This window comes from Alternaria burnsii (genome assembly GCF_013036055.1).
Source record: "Alternaria burnsii strain CBS107.38 chromosome Unknown 705, whole genome shotgun sequence".
In the NCBI taxonomy this organism is placed as follows: domain Eukaryota; kingdom Fungi; phylum Ascomycota; class Dothideomycetes; order Pleosporales; family Pleosporaceae; genus Alternaria; species Alternaria burnsii.
Genome location: NW_024066107.1, coordinates 3,585,905 through 3,611,232, shown reverse-complemented (window position 1 = coordinate 3,611,232; position 25,328 = coordinate 3,585,905). Strand labels below are relative to the sequence as shown.

The window sequence follows — 25,328 nt, the reverse complement described above, 5'->3', positions numbered from 1 at the left end:
AGGGCGCGGTGCTAGCGAGTCAGGCGCAACAAAGCGTGTGGCACGCGCCTCAGAAGTCCCTCGCAAGTGTTCCAGCAAAGCAAATAGTGCATCATGTAATCCGAGAGAGCCGCCCTGGGAGCTGCTCGTCCTGCTCGCCATGCATCGAGCGAGCGGACAGACGAGGTAATCTTGTACAAGGTGTATTGCTGGGTAATTGCTGTGATCTCCGTGTTTCAATAGTCTGCCCGCGGCTGATTGGCCGGGAGCGCGTCAATGTCGCGAGGCTGCCGGCCGTCGGTACCTGTTGCAGCGCTTATGCAACTCTCCTAATTTGTGCCGTTGCATGTCAAAGTAACGAACTCCTCTGACAAGCCCACAGAGGTCCACCAAGCTCCTACCGGCCCGCGACCTCCCAGCTTACAGGAATCGGGGATGAGGGAAGCGCCGCGTCTTGGCAGAGAGTCAGTGACGGACGGATCCAGGCGCTGCAGCTGAAGGAGACTTTCCTGCTACACTTTGGCCGCACTCATCTCCTCACCACCGTCTGATTGCACCCGCGCCAGTGCGGCACACCACGTTCCTTATCCTTCGAACCCGACCTCATTCTTTCACTTTACCCGTTCACTGTCCCGACTGCTTTTTGCTTGCCAACGCCGCCGCCGCCGCCATCGCCGCCACGCCCAAGAGCAGGCTCTCCACAGGCTCGACACCAATCCACGCCGCTTCACGACAACCACTCACCCTCGTTTCGTAGCCTGCAACTCGCACCCGAGAATGTTACCGCGAATCACCAAATCCGAGCTGTCCTATTCTCCGGTCGAATGAGCGCCTGTTCCGCTGACCTACACCACCACATTCTGCACCCGTTGACCACACAATGGGCGACGCTCTTCTACGTGTCGCTACAGGCGTCTCGCCCGTAGCTGATGCTGACAGGAGCCCAGAGCCACACGCTTCCTACACGTCACCCACTACCGAATACACTCCCCCAACGTCGCCGCAACCGCAGATGCCGTACGCGGCGAAGAGGGGATTCGGATTACATCGGTCCAAGCAGCCAGCTCAGCTCCAGATGGACACAGCAGACGCGCCGCCATACGAGCACCCCGTCTACAGCCCATCGCCTGCAGACAGCCCGACCCTCCCGCTTGCGGCACTGCCTTCCCCAAAATTCGCCCAACGCCAGCGAGCTCCTTCCCTCCTTCGCCATGCCGCCGTACCCTCCTCTCTTAATGACATCCAAGCTGGAATGGGACAGGGTCCAATGTCCCCAATAATGGCCCATACAATGGCTCGCCCAGATAGCGGCCCACGTTCGCCTGATCTTCGCGCCATTTTCAACCCTCTGGCCAGCAATCCTGTTAACTCGACTGGGCCGTCATGGGACTCTTCCAATGAGGATTTGCCCGGGTCACCCGCCTCACCTTTCAGACCCCGCGGCATGACTGGCTCTTCGCAGCAGTCCTTCCAACCAACTCCTCCCTTAAGATCAGTAACATCTGTTCCCGACTACGCCCAATATGGAGGCACCGGGCGCGCTAATCTATCTGGCACCTACAAACCCAACAGAGGCGCCCCCAATTGGGCTCACAACGACTATTATCCTACTCCACCTCGACCGTTTCGCGGCGAAGAGCCACGGGCCAGTTTTAGGTCCGGGTGGACCAATGCGTCTTCGAGTATATTAGAAACCAGCGGTACAGAAAGAAGCAGTATTGCCACCGCACGGAGCTCTATCGCCAGTGATCGGCAAAATAGCCTTTACTCGAGAGACCCATCAAGAGACCGTCTTCGGGAACGCGACGGCTCACCAGAAACAATCCAGACTTCCGAAATTGCCGAGGAAGATGAATACGTAGACCCTGTTGGCGACGTGCTGGACTCCTACTATTATGATGAGGAGGATGAAGAGCGCAGTCCTATAATTGAGCAGGGCGAACGAGACTTGCAAAGCCCTTCGCCAGTAGGTCTTGACTCAGAGCCTCCTGAGCTATCGCAGACGCCATCTCGCGATTTCGACTCATTAGATTCCTTCCAGTCCAACGAGAGTCTGAACGGTAAGCTAGGAACCAATGTCGACTCGAAGGAGCTATTGACAATTCGACCACCCTCTGGGTCGGACCTGGATGAGGCATACAACGCGGATCCCGCCGAGCGAAAGGCATTACGTATTGAGTTATTGCCCTCGGTACAAATCAGCCCGTTCCAGGCCGCATATACGCCACGAACAATCCAAGCTGTAGTGCAGCAGTCCAAGAAGAGGCAGTCGGGCGTACCAAAAAGGACAAGTGAAGAAGCGCCCAGGCGTGTATCTGTTACATTGCAAGCTCTGGCGCTCAGGACCACAGAAACCAAGGGACACCACGCGAGGAAATCGAATGGCAGCCGATCACAACTTGATCATATTCGCCGCGATATATCCGGACTTCCACAACTGCCGCCTAGCCGATCTCGACTTTCACGCCAGGATTGGGCTAACATTGAGGCTTACTCCAAGCGACATAGCAAGAGACCAAGCGTTCCACGTACCTTTTCTAATGAATCTCTGGCCAGTTCTCATATCCCTCAATCTCCGCCTATGCAGAGATCTCAGCCGCTCCCCGAGCTGGATGAAGATGAGGCAATTCCCCGTCGCGCTTCTACGAGTGTGTTCGACCGGAAGAGCGCGTTGTTCGATCTTGGCATGATGTCTCAACTTACAACTACCAAGAGCAAGCCTGAGACCCCGAGAACCCCCACGTTAGCACCTCCCAACCAGCACGTCACGACTGTGATAATGCCTGGTCTACGAAAGACGGCTGCGCCTGTGGAGAGAGACCGCTATGGATTCAAGAAAGCTTCTGACAAGATCAACGTTCAGGAGTATAACGCGTGGGCTTCCAGATACGAAGAGCACATCTCCCGCAGGAGAGGCAAATGGATCTCCCTGATGGCTAAGCAAGGTCTGCCGACAAATGAGCCTACCAGGTTCCCTGATATGTGCGAGAAGGTCAAACGATACGCTCGCAAAGGATATCCCCCTGAGTGGAGAGGTGCAATGTGGTGGTTCTATTCTGGTGGTCAGCACATGATTACACAGAAGGAAAATGTCGGTCTGTACAAGTCTCTAGTAGCTCGCGTCAACCAAGACGAGCTCAACAAGGACGACAAAGATGCAATCGAACGCGATCTCGACAGAACGTTCCCCGACAACATTCATTTCCGTCCGGAACCAGCAACTGATCTACTCGACGGTGAGTCTGACGACGAGCCGGCATTGATTCAAGACCTGCGCGAGGTGCTATCTTGCTTTGCTTTGAACAATCCCAACATTGGTTACTGCCAGTCTCTCAACTTTATTGCTGGTCTTCTTCTGTTGTTTCTCAAGCAGGACAAGGAGAAGGTTTTCATCCTTCTTACTATTATCACGCAAAACCATCTCCCGGGTGCCCACGCTCGCAGCCTGGCAAACACAGAAGTCAACGTACTTATGATGTTGATCAAAGATTATCTGCCAAAGGTGTGGGCGTCGATCAACGACACCGATCTCATTAACAGCGGCGCTGGCTCAAACGCTCATCCCAACTCAAAGTTCCAACGACAACCCACAGTCGCCCTCTCTTGTACTTCTTGGTTCATGAGCATCTTCGTCGGTGTCCTGCCAATCGAGACCGTACTTCGCGTCTGGGACGCTTTTCTCTACGAGGGACCACGTGCCCTATACCGCTACGCTCTTGCCATCTTCAAGCTCGGTGAACCCGAAATCAGGAAATACCGTCCTGGTGATGGCGAGATCTTCATGGCTGTGCAGACACTACCAAGGCGCTGCCTTGACCCCAATATCTTGCACGACCTGGCGTTCGTGAAGAAGGGTTTTGGAAATCTGTCGCAGAATGTCATTGACCAAAAACGAATGTTTTGGCGCGATCAGAACATCATAGCACATCAAACTTCTGTCAAGAACACGAACGGTCGAAGACTGCTCGGCGTACCACAAGAGGACGAAGAAGACGGAGACAGGGATAGCCTCCGGAAGGCCATGGGCATGAACGGCCTACGCCGTCGCGCATCCCGCAAGTTCCGCAAGATGGGCATGAAGTGAAGCGAGACTTCTATTGCCCATTCCAAAAATAACCAACTAGACGTTTAGCACGAGTCCAATGTCGTCGACCGTGCTTTTCATACTTACATATACGTTTGCAGCGTTTTCCATCATCTGGCGTTGACTAAAAATGGCGGGGTCATTGGGGTATTTTGAAATGCTTGTTTCTTCTTGTATAATAATCATGATATACCCTTTGTGTGGGCGAGTCGAGACGGAGAGATTGCAGAAAGTAGAAGGATTGAGACAGGCTGCTGTCGTAGCATAGCATGGCATCGGATGGACGTTTTGTTGGGTAACGATTACGATGTTATGACCCTCATCAGTCAATCAATATACCCAGTTCGTTCGTTGTACCATTACTCATCTTCACATCTGCTGTTTGTCAACTTGTCGTGTTTGGAGAAAGACCATGTAGTAACTCGTTGGATTTGATGCTGTTCTATTCCAAACCCGGTTCCGATCCTTGTTCCAGATAACTCCAGTGTATCCCATCCGTAAATGCTCGATCGAATGCCTAAATGTCATCATGCTTTTCCCTCGTTATCCAATGTCTTCTTTCGACATAAACACTTATTGCTTGCTCTCCTGCTCCCTCGACAAACGGTCATGCTCGTCAATGTCGCTACCCGGTTGTTAGTATTTAGATATAAAAGGCTGAGGAGAAAGAGAGAGGGAAAGGAGCAAAACATACGTAGCCTCCCAAGGGTAGTTGATCCAAACATCTCCAACTGTCCTGGCAGCACTATACCTGCCCTTGAGGATCTCCTGAGGCAATTGACCCTTCTTCGCCTTATCCTTGTTGTGCAAGACGAAGATTGAGAAGTTTGTCTTCTCGCCCTCGCGGCCGAGCTTCTTGACTGCGGTCTCGACATCCTTCTCCAGCTCGCGGACGGCGTATTCGAGGGTGGTGCGTGTGTCATCTACCTCGTCGACGATGAGGACGTTTTTGCCGATCAGGTTTGCCATCTCGAGAGAGGAGAGGTCCAGCCATTGGGTTCGTGTTACTTTTGTGCCGGGGGTTTCGACCTCAGAGTCGGGACCCGAGCCGAGTTGTTCGTAAAGGGAGAGACCGATGGCCTGGATGGGGATGTTGGGGCTGTTGGGCTTCTTGAGGAAAGAACTCAAGAGGTTGTTAGTTGAGGGGTTCTTGGTTTCGGAGGCGTTGAAATGGGACTTGGAGGTTACGTACCGGAGGATACGCGCAGGGACGTAACCACCACCGCCAATGGCGATCATAAGGTTAGGCTGGAACTCATTAAGGATTTGGTCTGCTGCCTCTTGGCAGAGCTTGTGGACCTGGGGGGAGGGAGGATGTCAGCTGCATTCTGCGTATTTTGTTTACTGGATATTGTGTAAGGGCTCCAGGCTCGTCATAGTCGCATACGTGGGGACGTAGGTAGAGTCTCTGGAGGTGTTTGCTGCAACAGCCGCGTCGAGGCGATACCAGTTGTCGTGTTGTATACCCGCGGACTGGTTGCGGTACACAAGCATACCACATGCGCGTGTGTGCGCGGGGTGTCTGATCGCATGTGTAACATCTCATCCTGCACGTACCTGGTTGTATGTGACGTAGACCTTCTCGACCATTTTCGCGACAGTGTTCTGAACTACGGCCTTGAAGCGTAAAAAGTGGTATATGAGTTGAATGGCGGAGTAGAATTGTTTTTGCAAAAAAAAAGTCTGTCACGCCGCGGCAGAGTCGAAATGGTTACCTACTTGAGTAGGCAAGGCTAGAGCGGCGTACGCCGAAAATCCAAGGTGGGGTGTCTTGTGCCCCGCAACCTTCTTGTGAGCCAATCAGGTGAGGCGTGGTTCGATAATTCACATGCACGCAATGGGTTGTGAAACCGTTAGTAGCAGCAGGTCTGCAATCATGCATGACTGACTACAAATAGTGTATGTATCAATATCCTCTTGTACCTACCACCTCAAGTTCCCACATATCAAAGAGTGTTCCGCTCTTCGTCGGCCATTGGCCTTCGTTATCATCGCCGAAACAGAGTATATAGAAATGTAACACCGTATTCCTGACAATGTACTTTTCGTTCATCACGATAGGCGAATTTAACTTCTCCCAGACGAGGGCCCTCCTGAAGTCCTTCGTGTCCCAGACGACGGGCACGTAGCGTTTGGTATCACTAGTACCCATTTGAGCAATCATGTCTCGCTGCTCGGCCTCATGATCCCATCGATCACCATAGCAGGTGTCTCGCCACCATGCCAGTGAATCCCACCATGAGCCTTGCTTACCCTGGTATTTCGGACCCTGCCAAACACTTAGGTCATTCTCCTCCTCATTGAACCGTAGCAAGAGCGACATCTCCCCCTGAGCAATGTCATAATAGTGCATGTATATCGCGAAGATAGACTCTTTGTAGTCTACTGGAACAAAGTCGTTTATGGCTGGACGTTCAAATCCTAGGGCGCCATCAAAATCAGGTAGGCGTGCACGATGGGTGCTAATACACTCTCCGCGGTACGTGTAGCGACGAAATTCGAAATCTCGTGGACCCTGACAAGGTGTAGGACTACGTGAAGCTCCAGTAAATATGATGATCGTCTGGGTTTCGGGCTGTACAAGAGGAGCTAGAATGTATGAATCGTGTCTCCTGAGCGCGAGTTAGATTTACAAACCAAAATGGCCGAGACTATTACATAGATGTCGTTTGGTAAGACAGGCACGGTTCAGGCTTAGGATATGCAGAAATTCACCTACTGTGGGTTGAGGAATATGTTCCCCAGCTCGTGCCTGATCTCAAACGACCTGCCACGCTGCGAATCGTACTCCCAGATATACACCGATGCGTGGTAGTCGACACAGGCAACACATGCGACAGTGCGTCCACGACAGCTAACGTTCTTGAGGAAGTTCCTGTTTGGTACTCTGAACTTCTTGCAGCCTTGTTTGCCTCGCAATTCATGCACGTAGCAAACGTTTGCATATGTGGTCAGCACCACGATCTCACTAGATGCGAAGACATTCATGATTTGCTCACGTGCTTCTCCGCCCAAAACGCGGAGATGCCATGTATCAAGGTCCAGCACGCAAGCGGAGCGTGATGGGGTCACATCGCGGTGGAATACGTGATGCCAGATGAGACTACTGCCTACCAGCTTGAAATCGTAGATCGGGTTGCTAGGAAGGAGGGACTCGTCGGAATCGTATTTGGGAATGATTTTGTAGATACGACTCGGCTTGCCAGTGCGAAAAGCATGTATATCGCGAGCTTTCTTTTTACACAGGGCGTATTCAGCATCTTGAAGATTGACAGTACCTTGATACCACTGGTTGAGGCTTGCTTTGAGGACATGTAGACTCCGGAGGGTATCGCGCCATCGTTTTGAGACACTTTGGAGGCGATATGGAGTAGCAGGATCCAAGAGGCAAAATATCTGAGCCACTAGCTCAACTGGCAGACTGCCGATGACGTCGAATTGAAAAGTGCGGCTGCTGGTCGCGGCATGGAGTGCTCTCCACTCATAGGTTGATAGTTCTGCTGTTAGATCCTGGAGCGCCCGGCCTCTCTCGTGTGTCTGAAGGCGTCGAAATGCGTTGATGAAGTCAGTGGCCATGTTGGTTTTGCTGTCGATCAGTGAGCGACGAACAAGCAGAGCTATCGATAGCGATGCGCGAGCCGAGTCGTGCAATCATATGCTTTGCGTGGTACGGGCGAGCAGTAGCTCTGGGGTAGCGCCTAACATTTTCCAAGTGGGCTGGGGAAAGTCGGTCGAGTGCTGACTCGATATAGGTTTGGTGGTTGACGTCCTCTCTGAACGTCTGTGCGGGTAGGCCGGCTAGCCAATCCTGCGGACCCTGGACCCTGGACCCGATAGCAAAAGCAAAGCCGAGGGAGTTTGACAGTGGGCATGGGAGTTTGCCAGAGAGGCAAGTCTGGCGATGGTGCCGTATGCCAATCTGTGCGACTTGACCGCATCCGCATCACGGGAACGCGGTGTAAGGATAGGCATATCAGCCGCATTATACGCTGACCCCCGCAGCAGAAACAGTTCGCGTTATAGTGATATTAGCGGTGGGTTATTATGGTCGAGCGATGTTTCAGTGTCTCGACCTGCAGCTGGCCGACGACAGGGGCGGCGGACGCATGCAAGCGTCGCCATGGCCGCCAGTGTTTGCCGTGAGGGTGAGGTGCATGCCAACTGCCCTACAGCAGTAGCAAATCCGACCGCGGACAGACAGTGACCCGGCGCTGGCGTGTCGGTCGGGCACGAGTAGCATAGATAGATATAGATAGATGGATGACACTTGGCTCCCGCAGCACGCTCCAACCTCATCGATCCCCCGTAATTCCCCTTCGGCAGCGCTACCGTTCCGCCCTCGACTGCTGCCGTGCCAGTTTTGCGACACAGCCCTTCGCACATCGCTGTCGTCTCCTCGTCCCCGCCAAGCCCTCCATCGCCCTCGACGGCGCTGCGCTCAAACACAGCATATGGAATTGTGCCCTGGAGAAGCGTGTCAACCGGCGTAGAAGAACGCTTGGACCCCCTGTGCGAGCTCCTATTCCACAGCTACGGCCGCTCCCGATCCGACAAAGGACCACTCGCACCGTCTGCCATCCCGACCTTTCTGGAACCAAATTTGTACGGTTCGCGCAGGCGCTAGAAGAAATCCCAAAGACTAGGAACCTTCCAAGAAGCGCGCGCCCGCCGATTCAAAGCTTCTGCGGCGACGTCGGCCACACATATCGCATGCTCCTCCGCACCTTCTCCGCCTTACCACGTTCGCTGCCCACCGCAAACCGGGACCCTGCATCCATAGAGCTTTCACATTTTTCGACACGCTCCTCAGGAGAAGCTCTGCATCCAGCGTCCGCGGACCATCTCACCACGGCGCCTGCTCTCCACACTTGACCCCAACGCCATGGCTTCTGTCGCAGAGGCCCGCCGGAGTCCCTTCTCCGCCGATCCACACAATCCCAACCTCCACAAGTCGATACCCATCCTGCCCTCGTCTGGCTCGACGCTTGCGCCGCCTAGAGACCCCATGGACATCACGCCCACCTCGTCCACCATGGGCCCACCCTCTGACCGCAACGGCACAAGCTCCTTCCAATCCCAGTCGCAAAGAGAAGGAAATGGAGACTCGGGCAACACATCGCCCAACGGCAACCAGGCGCCTGCCGTGGGTGCTGCCGCTGCTGCACAGCAGCCCAAGGTCGTCCAGACGGCCTTTATACACAAGCTATACAAGTGGGTGTGCCGCAACAGTACGCAAGCGATGCGACACTAACGCGACACAGCATGCTCGAGGACCAGAGCATCCAGCACCTCATCTCTTGGGCGAGCACCAACGAGAGCTTCGTCATGTCACCCTCGAGCGAGTTCTCAAAAGTGCTGTCGTACGTGCATCTAGAGTCTAGCCGTCTCAACCTCCCCAGCTAACCCACCCCAGCTCGTACTTTAAACATACCAACATCTCCTCTTTTGTCTGCCAATTAAACATGTATGGCTTTCACAAAGGTGCGTGTCCAGGTATTCTGTGCGGTACAGTCTATCACATGCTGACAGCTTACTACAGTGAGCGACGTATTTCACACGGGATCTCCAGACACACCACTATGGGAATTCAAGCATGGCAATGGAAACTTCAAACGTGGAGATCTAGTCGGTCTACGAGAGATTAAGCGACGTGCTTCGAGACACGCCCTCATCCATCGCGACTCCTTCTCCGCACCCAAACTGCCTACTGGACCACCAGCTGCTCAGCCAGTCGAGCCGATGCCGGACCCCGCAGAGTCGCGCCTCCAGAATCTTGAGCATAGTCTCTATGACATGCACGCGCGCATGCAGCGGTCAGAAGACACATGTGCCTACCTCAATCAACGGAGCTCGGTCCTAGCCGAGGGCATGATGAAGTGCCACCAGGTAAGTCGATTGTCTCGACTTGATCTACAGCAGCTAATATACAATTCAGTGGAACCAAGACCTCGCAACTCTGATCATGCAGATGGTGCCGGACCCGGAAAATCCAATTCACAGGGATGGTACGTGTCTATCCTTGAACCTTATCTGCGCGACACACCTACTGACCCGGCTAGTGGCTATGATGCAACGTGAAATTGCTCGACAAACAGACATGCTCCGAGCACTAGAGCCACCAGAAGAGCCACCTCTCTCAGCACGCCAACCTTACTTTATGCAAGTAGACTCCAGCAACGGCCCACCTCTTTCACCTCGGCAAATGCCACAAGACAATCTAATAGACTCACGAAGAGGATCCTTGGCGAGTATCTCGCGGCAAGCTCCATACAAGGCTCCGGTCCCGGCGCATCTTGCAATTTCTCCCCGACGGTACGGATCAATAGGCACGGGTAATTACTCTCCATCTTCAGCCAGAACCCCAGTTTCACATCAGCCACCCCCACCTCCTCCTCCTCCTCCACCAGTCCAGCAACCAGGAGCTGCAACCCTTGGGAGCAACTTGCCAAGCAGTTCATCCCCACCATATAATCTATACAGGCGGCACACCTCGGCAGATATCCGCACCCATGGCTGGCAACCGCAACCACCTAGTGGGCCAGTTCACTCGCCCTATGCTTCTGGTCACAACTCGACACAGTGGCCGTCCTCACCCCACCGCCCACCTATCGGAGGAGGCGACCAGCAGCTCCGTGATGCATTAGAATCATACCAACTACCCCGCGGTCCACGGCAAGCGTCGTCAAGACATGGTACCCCTCCATTGTCGAGTGACAATGTGCCATCGACATTAAGCGCAGACAGTGGGTGGACGTTACCAGGAGCTAGGTACCCTTTTAAAGGTATCGACACGCCTGGACCACCTACTCGACGATCCAGCATGGCATCCAACGTACACTCGCTACTCAATCCTGCCGAAACTGCGGAGCGCACGGATGAAGATGAACCGGACGACGCGCGCAAGCGGAAACGCATGCAGTGATGATCACATACCCCCGCCAAATGACATTCTCCTGCAGCTATATCGACATTGCCCTCTGTTGTAGTTTTACCCTTGATCCGGCGTTCGCTGAGTTTTTATCTGGACATGTCTCTGATATTCAGCTTGATTTCTCTCTCTATTATTGCATACTGCAAGCCTACAAATATCCACTTTCCTATTCAATCTTTAATTCATATCGAAGAAAAGCCACTGCATAAGGGCATGTACACGCATTGGGAGGTAATGACTTTGACCATCACTCGTTGATATTGGACGCTAGGTCATGAACGTTGATACTTCCTCATGTTGGCAGGCCTTCTGACCTCGGTCGCTTTGGTAATTGGAATTTTAGGGTCGGAGAAAGCTTCTTCTAAATCCAATCCGAATATCGGTCATTCGTGTTTACACTATGGTCTTACTTGCCGTGTCTCACAGATATAATATACTCTGACTAACAATTGCATGGTTCTCTTGGAAATTCGTCTTCGATATTGTACATGTAGAGGTTCATTCCCAAGACACAAATGAACGCAATATCAAACGACTAAACAACTCCATTCCAGCTAACTTAATCAGGGCTTTCAGAATCACGAGAAGACATCCGTGTCAAGCGAGCCATATAGAGTAGTCCGAGGCCAGGGAGGCGGTAAGAGCGCTCTCCAGACGCGACGCGTTCTTATCTTAGCGCCATCTCGCAATCCGACCCGCGTGCGACGTCATCAGGATGCTTCTTCACCTTGAGCCTCCCGTCTTGTTTCCTCTCGATTATTATTGACACTCCTCCAACTATCACTATATCATCTTTACCGCTGATATGCCTACCATACTGTAAGTGTCCCTCTACAAGCTGCATGTGAGACGCATACTGAGGTTGTACACCCGAGATTAGCGTTGTAGGAGCTACTCGCGGCCTGGGTGCGAGCATCGTAGAAACATATGCAGCAGACGCAAACAACCACGTTCTGGCTACTGCGAGGTCCTCAGAACCCCCAGACAATAGTGAGTGGAGCCTTGTTCTACTACAATGTTGTGACAAATCAACTGACTTTCCGAAGCAAGCAACATCACTTACATTCCAAACATCGACCTCGAATCCCCACATGCTGGCAGCGACCTCGTCCACTCTCTTGAATCACACAAAATACCCCACCTGGATATCGTCATAATAACAGCAGGCTATTTTGCAACTGAGTCGCTTAAGGAGCCCTCCTTTTCTGCTCAACAGCGCATGTATACAATATGCGCCATCGGTCCGACCACACTCGTAACTGCACTTGCCAACTACAACAGCACACTTCTCGACGACCGGTCTAAGATAGTCTTTGTATCTTCCGAGAGCGGCAGTATTACACTCAGACATGAGTCGGAGGGTGGCGGCAACTATGGCCACCATGCCAGCAAAGCAGCACTCAACATGTGTGCGAAACTATTAAGCTTGGATCTGAAAGACCGTGGCATTGCGATAGTTACCGTACATCCAGGCTTCATGAGGACGGACATGACTCGTAACGTGGGCTTTGATAAGTTCTGGGATGAAGGAGGTGCAGTCACACCGGATGTCGCTGCGCAGTCGCTTGTGGGATGGATTGAACAGTTCGATATTAGTCATACCGGACAGTACTGGGCTCCAAGAGGACCTGCGTAGGTTTGGGTTAGCTCAGGTTGGACACTTTGCTAATCATGATTCCAGGGACATTGGCACTGCCGAGCCTGTGTTGGGACCTAAGGACAAGCTGTCGACTCCTCTTCAGCTGCCATGGTGAGCAATCTGGGCGAGCTGTGGTACTTCATCGCTGTAGTCGACGATTAAGGAACTCATGATAATGTAAGTGTAGTTTTTGGTAGGAATCGAAGCGCCATGCCTAGATTACGACCTAATAGTGATCTCAAAGGACTAGTCGAATGCCTCGCAATAAATGCTCAATCTTCCTTGGAAATCAAAACGCGGTATGCTGTGCGAAAAAAAAAACCAAATTATGAAACCCAATCTCACTTCGTCTCTGTTACCATATTAGGCTCGGTCGGCTCGGTCGCTTGCATGCTCGTACTATCTTTATTGGATGCTTCTGGTACCCATTTTTCCGCATCTCCCAGACGGTCCGTAGTAAGCCCTGCAGAGCCAGGGTTGCGTAGGCCTGCCTCCAATTGTCTTTGGTAGCTAATCTGTCGTAACCTTTGCGCTTCTTTCGGCGTAAGGTGCAAGTAAAGCTCTACACCAAAGGCATGTAGCGCAAGCGACACCCACAACGCCATACCGAAGACGACATTCAGGGCCGCACCAGTGTTTGCTGCATCCCCGACGGCAAAGGTTGCTGCCACGCTTGATACTGCCTCAGGGTCTGTGCCGTTGACGAAGGATGCGCAGGCAGGGTACGAAGTTGCGAGGTCCACATCATCAGAAATGGTTGCTGCAATCTTCGCGCAGCTCCAAACGATATGGTAGTTTTGCGATGCGATGATCTTGGCAGCAACGATCACAATAAATCGACTTGTGATGATCGTGCCAGCGTAAAACCAGCCTCTCAACATCCACGCACGATGTTGCTCGATCTGGAGTCGCTTGACGTTGATGTAGCTGATGATGAAGCAGCCTAGCGAACCGAAACCCAGAACGCCGACAAAGCTCTGTACATCCAGACCACCACCGAATGCATTTCGTGCAATCATCAGCGCGCCAGCGAGGCCCACGAGGTATAAGAGCAGCGCCGCATAACCACCAATGCGGTGTACGATAATCCAGCGCCGGCGGATGAAAGGGGTGAATTGCACCACTGCTAACAGACTAGCGGGCAGTACACCAGCGAGATGCAGTAGGATACCAATCTTGTAACGGCTAAAGTTGAGGTAGTAGTAGCATTCTCCGGGTGCTGCGCCGTTGCCGCCTGGGCTGGCACCATCTGCTGGACAGAAGTTTCTCGAGAAATCGAGATAGGACATACGAGCTAGGGCGACTATAGGTTGTATTAGAGACATGTGAAGGGTTTTAATAACAGGGAACATACAGCCTACGAATGCGCCGCCAAAGATGATATACAGCCAGAAATTGTAGGCTTTTGTGAAACCAAGTGGGTTCATAACGTGTCTGGCAAAAGCGCTGGTTGATGGTGGTGATGCGACCATGGTGATATGAGATGCGTGAGATTCAAGGGTGACTGTTTCTTGGGTTGAGTTTGAGAGACTGGTCTGTTATTGTGTAGATGATGATGATGATGTTTGCTGAGGTATGAGCCATCTTCGAGAGAGATGGTCCCATGTTATAACTTCAATGCTGGAACACATCCTCATACCGCATTGAGGTGATTCTGCGCCAGTACGCACAAGATTTCACGATCAGGCAGTATGTCAGTAGTATGTACCTAGTGCGCGCAATGAACCTGCAAAGAGTTGTCTATGCGACAGAAGCGCCACCTTGGCCGATCAACGAGGCTGTGAATCGATCGTAGTCATGGTCAAATCAGCGCAAGATTAGCTAAATCTAGTCCACAGAATGTGGGCAGCATGCAGCTGCACTTCAAAGCTTCGCCTCGATTGTTCGGCGTTGCAAGCTATCCTAAATCTGGTAGCGAAAGTTGTCGCAGAATCAGCCGAAAGGGGCAAGGCGCGGATAGGATCCATTGGCTCAATGAGCTGACAACACAGGACGCCTTATTGAAGCCACATCCCAAGCTTTCCAAAGTTTCACGGCATCGTCATAGATAGATGCGCGCCAATCATTATCCCTGTACTTCGCCCGATTCCTAGCCTGGCTACACTACGCTTCGTGCCTCACCGTTACGCTAGCAGGCAGACAACGTGTGTCCATAAAGGGACTATTCTGCGCTGAACGACAGCTAGCGTAAGGGATCCTTCGTGGATGCGCTTGTTCTAAACTCCCGAGATGGTGGGCGTTCCAGGACGTTCGAAAGGCTGTGTGACATGCCGGAAGAGAAAGAAGGGTGTAAGTGGGAGCGTCTCTGGAGAATACCTGAGGATGAGAGGCTGATGGATATAGTGCGATTTGGCCCAGCCCGAGTGTGGTCAATGCAAGGAACGCGGCATCACATGCGGAGGCTACGATTCGGATCGCATATTCATCTACCAAACTGGAGGCGGGTCTCCCCGTTCTATACCAAAAGTAGGACGGCATGCGACCGCCTCAAAATCTCCCGAGCAGCCACATCGGCACACCATGCAGATTGTGCATGTAAAGCCTGCGTCTGATCCAGGGACACAGAAACTCCGTCCTGTTCCAGTACCAATCATGTTGCCAGATGGGCTTGCCAGATCTGCTTACAGCGAAAAGACGATTGCGACTTTCCTAAGTATGTACAACCCAGAGGGAATAATTCGCACCACCAACACGGACGCAAAAGAGTTTGTGAGCTTGTTGCCCATGCTCAGTACGCGCGATGAAGCACTACAGATGGCCGCTTTGGCAGTCGGTATAACACAGCTTGGGATAACTTCGAACAACGAAAGTCTTACACGACAGGGAAGAACGTTGTACGGTAAAGCACTGAAGGAAACGGCTGTAGCTCTACAGAACCCTGTTCGAGCGAGTAGCGAGTCACTCCTTGTTGTACCGCGAGTCATGGCCCTATTCGACATGTTGTTTGGTGCGGAACCAAACACGACCAGCCAGGCGAAGAGCTGGCTCAATCATTGTGAGGGCGAGCTAGCTATGATAGTCAGTCGTGGGCCAGAACTATTCGCGGAGAATGACGAAGCACATATGTTGTTCACTAATGCAAGGTATCGACTACTGGGACCTGCTACCCGCGCCAGAAAACCAACGATACTGAATGAGGAAAGATGGAAGACAATACCCTGGAAGGGACGAATCAAGTCATCCGACGATGTTCTCATCGATATCCTCTGCGGCATACCCGAGCTCTTGGAAGCTGTGGACAAGTTGCAGTTCCAATGCATGAGTGAACAAGAGAGAGAGGGGCTACAAGTGTACACGTTAGCAAGATGCTGGACACTGCACTTCGAGCTGGAGGCTTGGGTTAACGACAAAGCGAACGCCATATACACACCTCAGATTGTCAACAACTCAACCTCTATTACCTTCCCCAACATTGATGTTGCCAGCATCACAGTCCGTTATTGGTTGACGGCTCTTTTCCTCTACTCTTGCCTCGACATCGCAAGCGGTATCGATCCTTCCACCGACAACCTACTTTCGCATCCCGATCGCCCGCACCCCCGGCCTTTTGCAAGAATGATTATGAAGTCAGTCGGATACTTTCTTCAAGAGCAATTCGGCATAACAGGTGTCATGGCTATATGGCCGCCTCTTGGCCATGCACTGTTCTACCTGAACAGGAACAGGAAACCTGACGAGGAATACATTATGAGCATAATGCGCATTTGGCATCAACCAAAGTTGCCGAGCACAATGAGGGTATTCTTGAAGAGCTTCAGGGAGACAGTCGATATGAATACTCTGCTGGCGAGGCCTGTGAGTGAGCTTTAGTGTTCAGATTGTCTGCTTCGAGCTCGGATGGAATACACGCGTGCAAGCCACAGCATACTGGGGAGTCATGAGGATTATGAGGAATCCTAGCATGGGCATTAAAAGACATTACATTAACTACACCCCAGGAATGCGTTTATTGCCTGAAAGAACAACACACTAACGCCACCGCTATGCAATACCGACTTCTCGACGTCTCATCGGCCCGCTACTCAATCAAGCTCAATAAGTCCAGGCCCAAACACCGTTCTTTCTGCAACCTCGCCGGCACCATCGAACGTATCCGCACCCATTGTCACAGCCGCGATAGTCAACCCTTCCATGTCAAACTCATCAAACGGAAACGCAGCCTCAAACATGACTCTGTCGTCCATCATCTGCACATTTTCAAGTCCTTTCGCAACCGGCACATTCTGCCCATTGATCCAGACAAGCTTGAGCTGATCAATCTCGAACATTCCCGCATCCTGCATCGAAAACGAAAACTTAATACTCTGCGTCTCAGCCTTTATATCCTTGGTTTCGACAGTCAGAGGCTTGAATGTCTTGAGCGGGATGGTGTCGATATTTGGGCAACTGCCCTTTACAACAAAGTCTTGTATCGCTGTGAAAGCAAAGTCGCGCGCTGCGGTCGTCATAAAGGGCTGTGCGCTTGGTCGCTTCTTTTGCTCAACCCGGAAGAAACCTTCTTGAGAGCCCTCATTTCCTATCACGGACGATACAGCGCGTACAAGACCAAAGTCCTGCGAGCGAGCGAAAAGCTCGTTGACGTCTTGCAAAGTACCAAGAACGAGATCTGTGAACGTTCCTGCTAGAGCAATGGCGCTTGCGTAGTCGGTGACAGGAAAGTTGTATTTGCAGGGTTCGATGGGAACTTGATTGAAGTGCTTCAATGCTTCATTTGCGTTCAGGACGTGCATCTCTTCTTGTGCGACAATGGCTTTTAGGGATTCAATGATGTAGCCCTGTCTGTCTCCAAGATCGTAGCCTGGGGCTTTGTCGGTTACGTTGGCCATAAGCTCGGTAAAGAAGGCCACTTCAAACAGCTCGTTTAGCGCAATGAGCTTGAGATTTATGACTCCATCCGGACTAATTGTAGGGGGTGGGGGGCCGTTGGGTAGGGTACCGTGACCGTCTTTTTGGATCTGAAGGATGGCTTCTTGGTTGGGGTTTGGGAAGCCGTTGGCGAGGGGGAAAGGTGCATAATCGCGTTTGTTGAATGGTGCTGCAAACGTTGTACTTGCCAGTAAACTGGAGACTGATATTACTGAAGATATTATGGAAGAACGCATGATGTGTGATTCTTGGAGGACTGAGGAGAGTCGAATGATTGAAGCAGGGGGAAGGAGATTTATTAGATGAAAGATTGGAAACGCAACAGGAGACAGAAGAATACACTTTCAGGCCCAAGGCATCCGTGTCTTATCATGTATCAAACGTTCTCTTGTTCCGACTTCCGGGTGCTTGTGTCGACGGATGCAGCCCTTCCTTAACCTAACCTACTATTTTCATCTCACATTAGCGCCGCACTGTTAACTCCATCGAAACAGATGGCCAACCAAAGCAACTCAAGTGCCATGTGTGTTCGGAAATACTCGCGTCCGACGCTGCGCGCGCACCAGCACTTGAGTACCATAGCCGCCAAGGCTCCAACAGGATGAGGCTGTGCATGTGAGAAAGGAAACCACTTGAGCCGGGACAGGAATAGATCGTGAGATACCTTGTTTGAAGGCTTATTTTCCAAGCGCTTTAGTGAAGAAAAGCTTGTCTTGCGTTTGGCAAAAGCTTAGTTGATACCTTGTTTGAGACGGTTAGCAGATTACCTTCTGAGCTGTGCAAGGGTCTCGATTGTTGTGGCATCTGGGGGAAACGAGTGGAACAACAGTTCCCAGACCAAACGTTATAAGTGTGAGATCGAATGTCCAAGGTATTGCGAAGGATGTTTGAGTGGCCAACATGGTGTGTTTGGCATGTTTCGACAGATCTGGAGATGGCTTGGCGTGAAACGTGGAAAGAGGCGTATCGCGACGCGGTGCATCTTTGCGGCAGCTTCGTGTTCACACACGAGTCTAGCTGTTGTTGTTGATCTATGCGAGTAGCCATGCAATAAGCCGAACTCTGCCCCGTAGAGATGCTGCGATTGTCTTTGCCGAGTCGCAATGTTTGCCTGTCGTCCCTATCTGCAGCATCGCAGCATCGCAGCATCGTTGGTGTTCCTAGCTTAGGAAGGAGGAGGTTCAGACTGTCAGCTGTAGTTAATCTGGTGCGCTCAGGGGATTGTATGTTGTTATAGTAGTTTGACAGCTGTAGGTGACGGTTTCGTTGACTTTGTCTATGTACAGGCGGTTGATCGGAAATCTGTTAGCCGAGCTAGACCGCGTCGTATGGAGCGATGACCTGCAGTCAAGAAACACCACTATGCACTCTCGGTGATATATGCAAATCGCTAAGGTATCTACAGTCAATGGAAAATCTATCATGGATATCATTTACAGCATGGCAAACATTGTCGCGCACAAAGACAAAGCGGCCATCAGTCCTGCACTGACCCTCAGCCCACTTGCCGCATCCTCTGCACCCTCACCCTTCTGTCCTTCTTCAAATCCATCACCCAAGTATAGAGCACCGAGCTCGGTCAAGCCACCATCATCATCGAACAGTGCTACCCCGTCGCCGGTCCATTCGTTCGCATCGTCTGTTCTGAAAGCACCGAACCACGAGTATCGTTCCACGTAATCCAGTTGGTCGAGATAGGGCAGTGTCTGGTTCATCATGCCCACAGTGTTCTCCTCGTCTTGCTGCGGAAGTGCCATCTCGGTAATCCAAAGTTTCAGCGGTTGATCTCTTGTCGAATTCGTGTTGTAGAATTCATCCAGGGTGCCTAACCAGCCTGCCAAACCATCAAAAGCACCATACCAATGTACGGCCACAAAATCCGTTGGGCATCCGTTTTCAGAATCGATCTCATAACAAGACTCGTTGAAGCGTCGTAACCAGTCAAGACCGTTTGGACTACCCGTAGTACTCGGATGGCTGATCAACCAATTCCTGCCGCCGCTATCACCATTCCGGAAAGGCACGACGAAATCGATGTATGCTTTCGCGGCGTCTCCAGGACTAATGCTGCTACCACCACTTCCTTCGGTGCCGTCCGGCTCGTTAAAGGACAAAAGGTGCTTGCTACTTTGTGGCAAGCCTCCTATGACGCGTTCGGTTTGACTGTCTTCCGTGGCGTCTATGCCATGAATCATAGGGACAAACTCTAGACTGTCCGCCGGAATGAGATCACTATTTGGGTATGGAGACCAATTGTAGTACCATGATATTGGCGAGTTGTCGGAGGTAAGCAGGCGGTTGTCCGGTACATGCGAGTCACCTATGAATGCAAAACCGCGTTTTGATTCTTGCGCCCATGCCGCAGTGACGAAGACGGCGAGAAGAGAGGTATAGGATGACCTTTGCCGCCTGTGGCAAGTAGATTGGTGTAGCCGAGCCATGGTAGTATAGTAAAAACTGAAGAGGCAGTTACACACGTGAAAAGAAGGTCCCTCTTTGTATCGAAGAAACAGATCTATAATTAAAAGACGTTGGATGACGGGTAGATCCTAGTCTATACATGACTTCTTATCTTTTCGACACATTTTGTGGCGAGGTACATGACCATGCCTGGGCTTGCTGGGCTTGCGTCATTGATCGTGGGAAAGTTGGCAAGAGCAAATGAAGCAAGGCAACAAAACACAACTGACTCGGAACAGATAGTATAGGATTTGCAACAACCTTCATAGCAGGGATTAGTGGCATGCAAGATTAGCTGGCCGTTGGGCCTATGCTTTGCTAGCATCGTAAGCTCGAGATGCCAAAGTTCCTCCAGCACGCTAGGTTCGATTGAGGCTAGCCTGCTTTGATCCAATCAGCCCTACAAGTGGAAGGGAATTCTGCGAGATCAGGGTCCATGAGTTGCGATACATGTGGGGATTGCTTTGGACAATGTTGAAAGTATTGTTGGCTTTGGAAAGAGGCTCGCGTATCTTGGAGCTGTACTCTAGACGCACCATAATGGGATTGCTGCATGTTACATCATCGTGGACACAACATAGTTTTAACGAACACCTTCAAAATGCATTTTGGGTACGGCTTCCAAAAGGATCAAGCTTCTTCGTAGCAAGAATTGCATGTGAAAGACCAGAATCAGACTGCTTGAAACAAGCACCATTACAATCAGCAAGCGCCTTGTAATTCAATAGGAGTCAAGCATGCGAGCTATCAGCATCGTGAACACAGTTTTGGAAGTCTCGGCTTTGAACATTTGGGAACCAGGACGTGGCCCTATTTATTTTACGGACCAGACACCGCAGAAATCGAAGTGCCATATCATGCATACATGACGAGTGTGGAAAGACCCTGAATATTCATCGCTCATTGACTCCCAAACCGTGCCCATGCCTTGACCGTTTTCTTCGCCGGAACATCATCTCCTCGTACATCCTCTACTCCTCAGAGGCAGTGATGGCCTTGCGGACGGCGCGGCCACGCTGCCTGGAGTTCAATCGGCGCTCGAGGGTCTGGGGGGACTTCTGGACAACTTCGGCGGCCTCGGTGAGGATGAGCTCAATGTGGGAGGGGTTGCTCATGTACGGGTTGATCTAGACATGTTAGAGGAGACCGCGGCTGTAGACGCTAGTGTACGTACACGACCGTGAGCACGGTAAGTGCGCCTTCGCTGCTTGGGGGCCTGGTTGACCTGGATGTGCTTGATGATCAGGTTGGAGGTGTCGAGACCCTTGGTGTCGGCGTTGGCCTCGGCGTTCTTGAGGAGACCGATGAGGATCTCAGCGGACTTGACGGGCCAGCGGGCCTTGGAGACACCGAAAGCCTTGCCTGCTCAAGTCAGCCCATGTTCCTGCAATTGCCAACATCGGCTCTGTTTCCATGCCCGAAGCTCCTCCCCCAGTGCAATTTTCCATCTGTCCACAGTGCGAATCGGGTGCAGGGCTACTCACCCTGAGCAGTGCGTCCAGTGCTGCCGGCGTACCGCCTCATGGGGATAGCCTCCTTGTGCTCCAAGACATTTCCGAGGTAGGTGAGGGCGCGGTCGAGCTTCCAGCCGTTGACAGCCTGGGCAGTCTCGCGGGTGTTCTTGAAGGATACGCGGAGGTAGCTGCCGCGGGCGCGAGCAGACTTTGCGCCGTCAATGGAGGAGGCACCGTAGCGAACCTGCAACGATTAATCCCATGTTCGGTGCGTGCAGCGTTGGCACTGAGTATCGCGACGGCAGACGTACCATTTTGTCGAGATGTGCTGTTGTTGTTAGTAGACTGGCGACGTGAAGGGAAATCGAAAATCCATTGTGGTTTCCGGGTGCATTCGCTAAGGAAAAGTGGGCCGCTTGTGGCTGCGATACGTGATTGGCCGCGCAGAATATGGCGCTAATTAGAAAAGTTTCAATGGTGAGCTCGAACTTCACCTCGAAGCTCTTCAGCACCCATACCGCGACATACCGTATCCACAGCCACTTCAACGCGCACAGTCAACGCGCATCTAGTGGAACAGATCACGCAGAGGTACGTTTGCCAGTATTCATGGCCCATTACATCGAGGCTAACTCTGCGCAATAGCTTTCGCATCCCATAACCTACTCGAACTATCCCGACAGTTATAAGCAATGGCTTTCACACCTAGGTACGATTTGCGCACGCCTCGAATCTTTATCGCGAAATACATCTTGCGCGAATCACGCCATGTTGAGCGACATGCTATCGGATAGATACTGTGTATCTTGACGTTTGCCTGCTCAACATGCGCGTTTTGCCCTACGGAGAAGCTCTTTTTTCTTCGAGTCGCACTCATGCAGATTGCATCCGGAGTGTATTCGCTATGTCACCATTCAGCGCAAGCATCACATAACATGTAGCGAATGCCTCTGGATTGCTTTCCAGCTAAGGTGCCACTTTGACAATCTCAGTTTCTCCGGACTTTTTCCTGATCATCCATTTGTAGCGCAGCTCTAACTTTAAACAGAGGCGGTCGTGGCGGCGGCGGACGTGGTGGTGGTGGTGACCGTGGAGGTCGCGGTGGCTTCACCCCCCGAGGTGGTCGCGGCGGATTCGGCGGAGGTCGCGGCGGCGGTGACCGTGGCGGCCGTGGAGGTGGCCGTGGTCGTGGTGCCCCCAGAGGCCGTGGAGCCCCCCGAGGAGGTGGCCGTGGTGGAGCCGGAGCCCGTGGAGGAGCCAAGGTCATTGTTGAGCCGTGAGTACAACGTCCCCAGGTTGCGTATTGCACCTACTGACCACTTCTCCAGCCATCGCCACGCAGGTGTTTTCGTCGCTCGCGGAAAGGAAGATCTCCTTGTCACCAAGAACTTGACCCCCGGAGAGTCTGTTTACGGCGAGAAGCGCATCAGCGTTGGTGCTAGCACCGCGCCCAAGGACGGCGAGACCGAAGCCCCATCCAGCACAGAATACCGTGTCTGGAACCCCTTCCGCTCCAAGTTGGCCGCTGGTATCTTGGGTGGTGTCGACAACATCTACATGGGCCCTGGCTCCAAGGTCCTGTACCTCGGTGCCGCTTCAGGAACATCAGTCTCTCACGTTGCCGATATCGTCGGACCCGAGGGAACCGTTTTCGCTGTTGAGTTCTCCCACCGCTCCGGTCGTGATCTCATCAACATGGCCACTCACCGCACAAACGTCATCCCCATTGTTGAGGATGGTATGTCACTTCTCGCTCCTCTCTTCTTGATACTTGCTAACATAATCCACAGCTCGTCACCCTCTGAAGTACCGCATGCTCGTCGGCATGGTCGACTGCATTTTCGCCGACGTTGCCCAGCCCGATCAAGCCCGTATCGTTGGTCTCAACGCCGGACTCTTCCTCAAGGTTGGAGGTGGTATCGTCATCTCCATCAAGGCCAACTGTATCGACTCTACTGCCGCCCCCGAGGCCGTCTTCGCACAGGAAGTCACCAAGCTGCGAGAGATGGGCATCAAGCCCAAGGAGCAGCTTACCCTTGAGCCCTTCGAGCGTGACCACGCCATGGTTGTTGGTGTTTACCAGCGTTCGCAATAGACGGAATGTGAGCCGCAATAGGCTGACGGCGCTTTTCTGATTTCAACGATGCATGCATGTGGTCATATACCTGTACTTTGACGGAACTTGGTGTTCTCAGGCGTCAGGAGGGACTTGGTTGTCATGTTTTGATAAAAGATTTATGGATGCGATTTGAACGTTCACTCAAAGTGCCGAGTGCACCAACATGGTGATGTGTTCTTCATTCCCATGGCTAATCGTCGCTCTTTTTCATGCCATGTCCCCTCCTCCAATATCGTCTGTTTCCTCTTTAGGATTTCGAAGCTACGGTCTATGGTTTTCTTGCCACGTATATAATACAAGGTATTGTATCCTGAGTCAGACTTTCAGAATAATGATTTTGAACTTTACGATCTCTTGCAGCGCCTACCGTGGCGACAAGCGATATGTTGAGGCGTGACGTCAGACCAACGTACTTAAACAAACAACACCTACGCAAAGTTCACCCCGCGAACACGTCTCCAAACCATATCACACCAACCCCACACTCTCAGATTCTCAAAATGGCAGCCCAAGCACCAGCGCTATACAAAAACATCATAATCTCTGGCGGGGCCCGAGGGATTGGTCGAGCATTGACTCGGATGATGCTCGAAGCTGGCCACCACGCCTACATTTTCGACATCGATGAAGAGGAGCTCGAGCATACTACCAAGGTTCATCTCAAACAGTACTACGCCGACGGCAGGCTTGGTTCGGCGATCTGCGACCTTCGCAATGTCGACGACATTCGTGCCAAAGTCAAAGAGGCGGCCAAGTTCTTTAATGATCGTATTGATGTCCTAATCAACAACGGCGGTATCGCAAGTCCACAGTGGAGGGATGGCAAGACTATGGAGGACCTCTCGACCATCGATGAGTGGAAAGCGTACATTGACACCAATCTTACTGGCCCTTTCGCCATGTCTCAAGCTTGCATTCCGTACATGAAGGCACGAGCATCTGATTTCGAACATGGTGCGCATATCCAGAACGCGAACAATTCCAGTCCTGCAGGTCCATGCATCATTCACATTGGCTCCTTCCGTGCACACCAGTCGGATCCAAACCAGGAGGGGTATGCTTCAAGCAAGGCGGGTCAACTTGGGTTGATGCACTCAATGGCAATCAGCCTAGGCAGCCTCGGTATTCGAGTCAATCTCATCGCACCCGGACGCATCAAGGTTGCACATGAGAGCAAAGAAGGTGACGAGAACGGTGCGGACTGGGCAGGTCAGATTAGTGAAAAGGACGTGTCTGATCACCCGACAAACAGAGCTGGAAGGCCGAAGGACATTGCCGACGCTGCACTGTATCTCATCGAGGCAGGTTTCGTTACAGGACAGGATATCACTGTCGACGGAGGAGCACTACGGAAGAAGAATGCCTAAGTGCGTCACAAAGTCAGTATTCGAAGGAATCTATAGATCCAACATGAAAAACAAGGGATGATACGCAGTCGCATAATTGATACGAGATACCCAACGAGAGTAATGTCTTTTTCGAGATGGAGTGATGAATGACATGAACAAAAGTGACGCGGAACCAGTCCGCTCGATCTAGCTCGCACGGGCCTCTGTTCGCCTAAAAATCATTGACGCATCGCGATAGAGTGACGCGCATCGCTACGACTCATTGCGTCCGCTCTTTGTTTCGACAAGCTGTACATAGTTGCTTCTCGTGTTTGTCCTTCTATTCGTCAAGTTGGCTTCTAAACTCAGCGCCACGAAGCGTGCTACGACCATTACGACTAATGTCCGGTTCTTTACATTGCGCCCACGTTGCGTTCGCCTTGTAGCGCATACGAACTACGCTGCTTT

The 25,328-nt window shown here is 52.0% G+C and overlaps 12 protein-coding genes across 12 annotated transcripts; 7 read left to right on the top strand and 5 right to left on the bottom strand.

Annotated features, from left to right (window-relative positions):
• Positions 1 to 859: 859 nt before the first annotated feature.
• GT037_001266 (gtpase-activating protein gyp3) lies at positions 860 to 4,063 on the top strand (the record flags this gene model as incomplete). The annotated part of the gene is made up of 1 exon (XM_038926313.1): positions 860 to 4,063. One exon carries the CDS (start codon positions 860 to 862, stop codon positions 4,061 to 4,063), a length of 3,204 nt encoding a protein of 1,067 aa, XP_038792169.1.
• A 573-nt stretch (positions 4,064 to 4,636) lies between these two features.
• On the bottom strand, positions 4,637 to 7,639 carry GT037_001265 (hypoxanthine guanine phosphoribosyltransferase; the record flags this gene model as incomplete). The annotated part of the gene is made up of 5 exons (XM_038926312.1): positions 4,637 to 4,688; positions 4,758 to 5,362; positions 5,621 to 5,680; positions 5,991 to 6,675; positions 6,783 to 7,639. The coding sequence occupies 5 exons, from the start codon at positions 7,637 to 7,639 to the stop codon at positions 4,637 to 4,639; spliced, it is 2,259 nt and encodes a 752-aa protein (XP_038792168.1).
• A 684-nt stretch (positions 7,640 to 8,323) lies between these two features.
• On the top strand, positions 8,324 to 8,935 carry GT037_001264 (uncharacterized protein; the record flags this gene model as incomplete). The annotated part of the gene is made up of 1 exon (XM_038926311.1): positions 8,324 to 8,935. The coding sequence occupies one exon, from the start codon at positions 8,324 to 8,326 to the stop codon at positions 8,933 to 8,935; it is 612 nt and encodes a 203-aa protein (XP_038792167.1).
• Positions 8,936 to 8,945: 10 nt separating this feature from the next.
• Positions 8,946 to 10,985, top strand: GT037_001263 (hsf-type dna-binding domain containing protein; the record flags this gene model as incomplete). The annotated part of the gene is made up of 6 exons (XM_038926310.1): positions 8,946 to 9,274; positions 9,325 to 9,423; positions 9,477 to 9,544; positions 9,603 to 9,949; positions 9,999 to 10,068; positions 10,123 to 10,985. The coding sequence occupies 6 exons, from the start codon at positions 8,946 to 8,948 to the stop codon at positions 10,983 to 10,985; spliced, it is 1,776 nt and encodes a 591-aa protein (XP_038792166.1).
• An 814-nt stretch (positions 10,986 to 11,799) lies between these two features.
• Positions 11,800 to 12,748, top strand: GT037_001262 (uncharacterized protein; the record flags this gene model as incomplete). Its single annotated transcript, XM_038926309.1, has 4 exons — positions 11,800 to 11,813; positions 11,875 to 11,984; positions 12,041 to 12,626; positions 12,676 to 12,748. The coding sequence occupies 4 exons, from the start codon at positions 11,800 to 11,802 to the stop codon at positions 12,746 to 12,748; spliced, it is 783 nt and encodes a 260-aa protein (XP_038792165.1).
• A 226-nt stretch (positions 12,749 to 12,974) lies between these two features.
• On the bottom strand, positions 12,975 to 14,105 carry GT037_001261 (uncharacterized protein; the record flags this gene model as incomplete). Its single annotated transcript, XM_038926308.1, has 2 exons — positions 12,975 to 13,936; positions 13,988 to 14,105. The coding sequence occupies 2 exons, from the start codon at positions 14,103 to 14,105 to the stop codon at positions 12,975 to 12,977; spliced, it is 1,080 nt and encodes a 359-aa protein (XP_038792164.1).
• Positions 14,106 to 14,862: 757 nt separating this feature from the next.
• On the top strand, positions 14,863 to 16,523 carry GT037_001260 (uncharacterized protein; the record flags this gene model as incomplete). The annotated part of the gene is made up of 3 exons (XM_038926307.1): positions 14,863 to 14,922; positions 14,977 to 16,432; positions 16,516 to 16,523. 3 exons carry the CDS (start codon positions 14,863 to 14,865, stop codon positions 16,521 to 16,523), a joined length of 1,524 nt encoding a protein of 507 aa, XP_038792163.1.
• Positions 16,524 to 16,655: 132 nt separating this feature from the next.
• On the bottom strand, positions 16,656 to 17,735 carry GT037_001259 (uncharacterized protein; the record flags this gene model as incomplete). Its single annotated transcript, XM_038926306.1, has 1 exon — positions 16,656 to 17,735. The coding sequence occupies one exon, from the start codon at positions 17,733 to 17,735 to the stop codon at positions 16,656 to 16,658; it is 1,080 nt and encodes a 359-aa protein (XP_038792162.1).
• A 1,197-nt stretch (positions 17,736 to 18,932) lies between these two features.
• GT037_001258 (glycoside hydrolase family 128 protein) lies at positions 18,933 to 19,940 on the bottom strand (the record flags this gene model as incomplete). Its single annotated transcript, XM_038926305.1, has 1 exon — positions 18,933 to 19,940. One exon carries the CDS (start codon positions 19,938 to 19,940, stop codon positions 18,933 to 18,935), a length of 1,008 nt encoding a protein of 335 aa, XP_038792161.1.
• A 990-nt stretch (positions 19,941 to 20,930) lies between these two features.
• On the bottom strand, positions 20,931 to 21,739 carry GT037_001257 (60s ribosomal protein l17; the record flags this gene model as incomplete). The annotated part of the gene is made up of 4 exons (XM_038926304.1): positions 20,931 to 21,086; positions 21,134 to 21,321; positions 21,444 to 21,657; positions 21,725 to 21,739. Coding segments are annotated over 4 exons (573 nt in total), but the record flags the coding sequence as incomplete, so codon positions are not given.
• Positions 21,740 to 22,105: 366 nt separating this feature from the next.
• GT037_001256 (rrna methyltransferase nop1) lies at positions 22,106 to 23,508 on the top strand (the record flags this gene model as incomplete). The annotated part of the gene is made up of 4 exons (XM_038926303.1): positions 22,106 to 22,122; positions 22,462 to 22,689; positions 22,742 to 23,151; positions 23,204 to 23,508. The coding sequence occupies 4 exons, from the start codon at positions 22,106 to 22,108 to the stop codon at positions 23,506 to 23,508; spliced, it is 960 nt and encodes a 319-aa protein (XP_038792159.1).
• Positions 23,509 to 24,032: 524 nt separating this feature from the next.
• GT037_001255 (uncharacterized protein) lies at positions 24,033 to 24,899 on the top strand (the record flags this gene model as incomplete). Its single annotated transcript, XM_038926302.1, has 1 exon — positions 24,033 to 24,899. One exon carries the CDS (start codon positions 24,033 to 24,035, stop codon positions 24,897 to 24,899), a length of 867 nt encoding a protein of 288 aa, XP_038792158.1.
• Between the last annotated feature and the right edge of the window lie 429 nt (positions 24,900 to 25,328).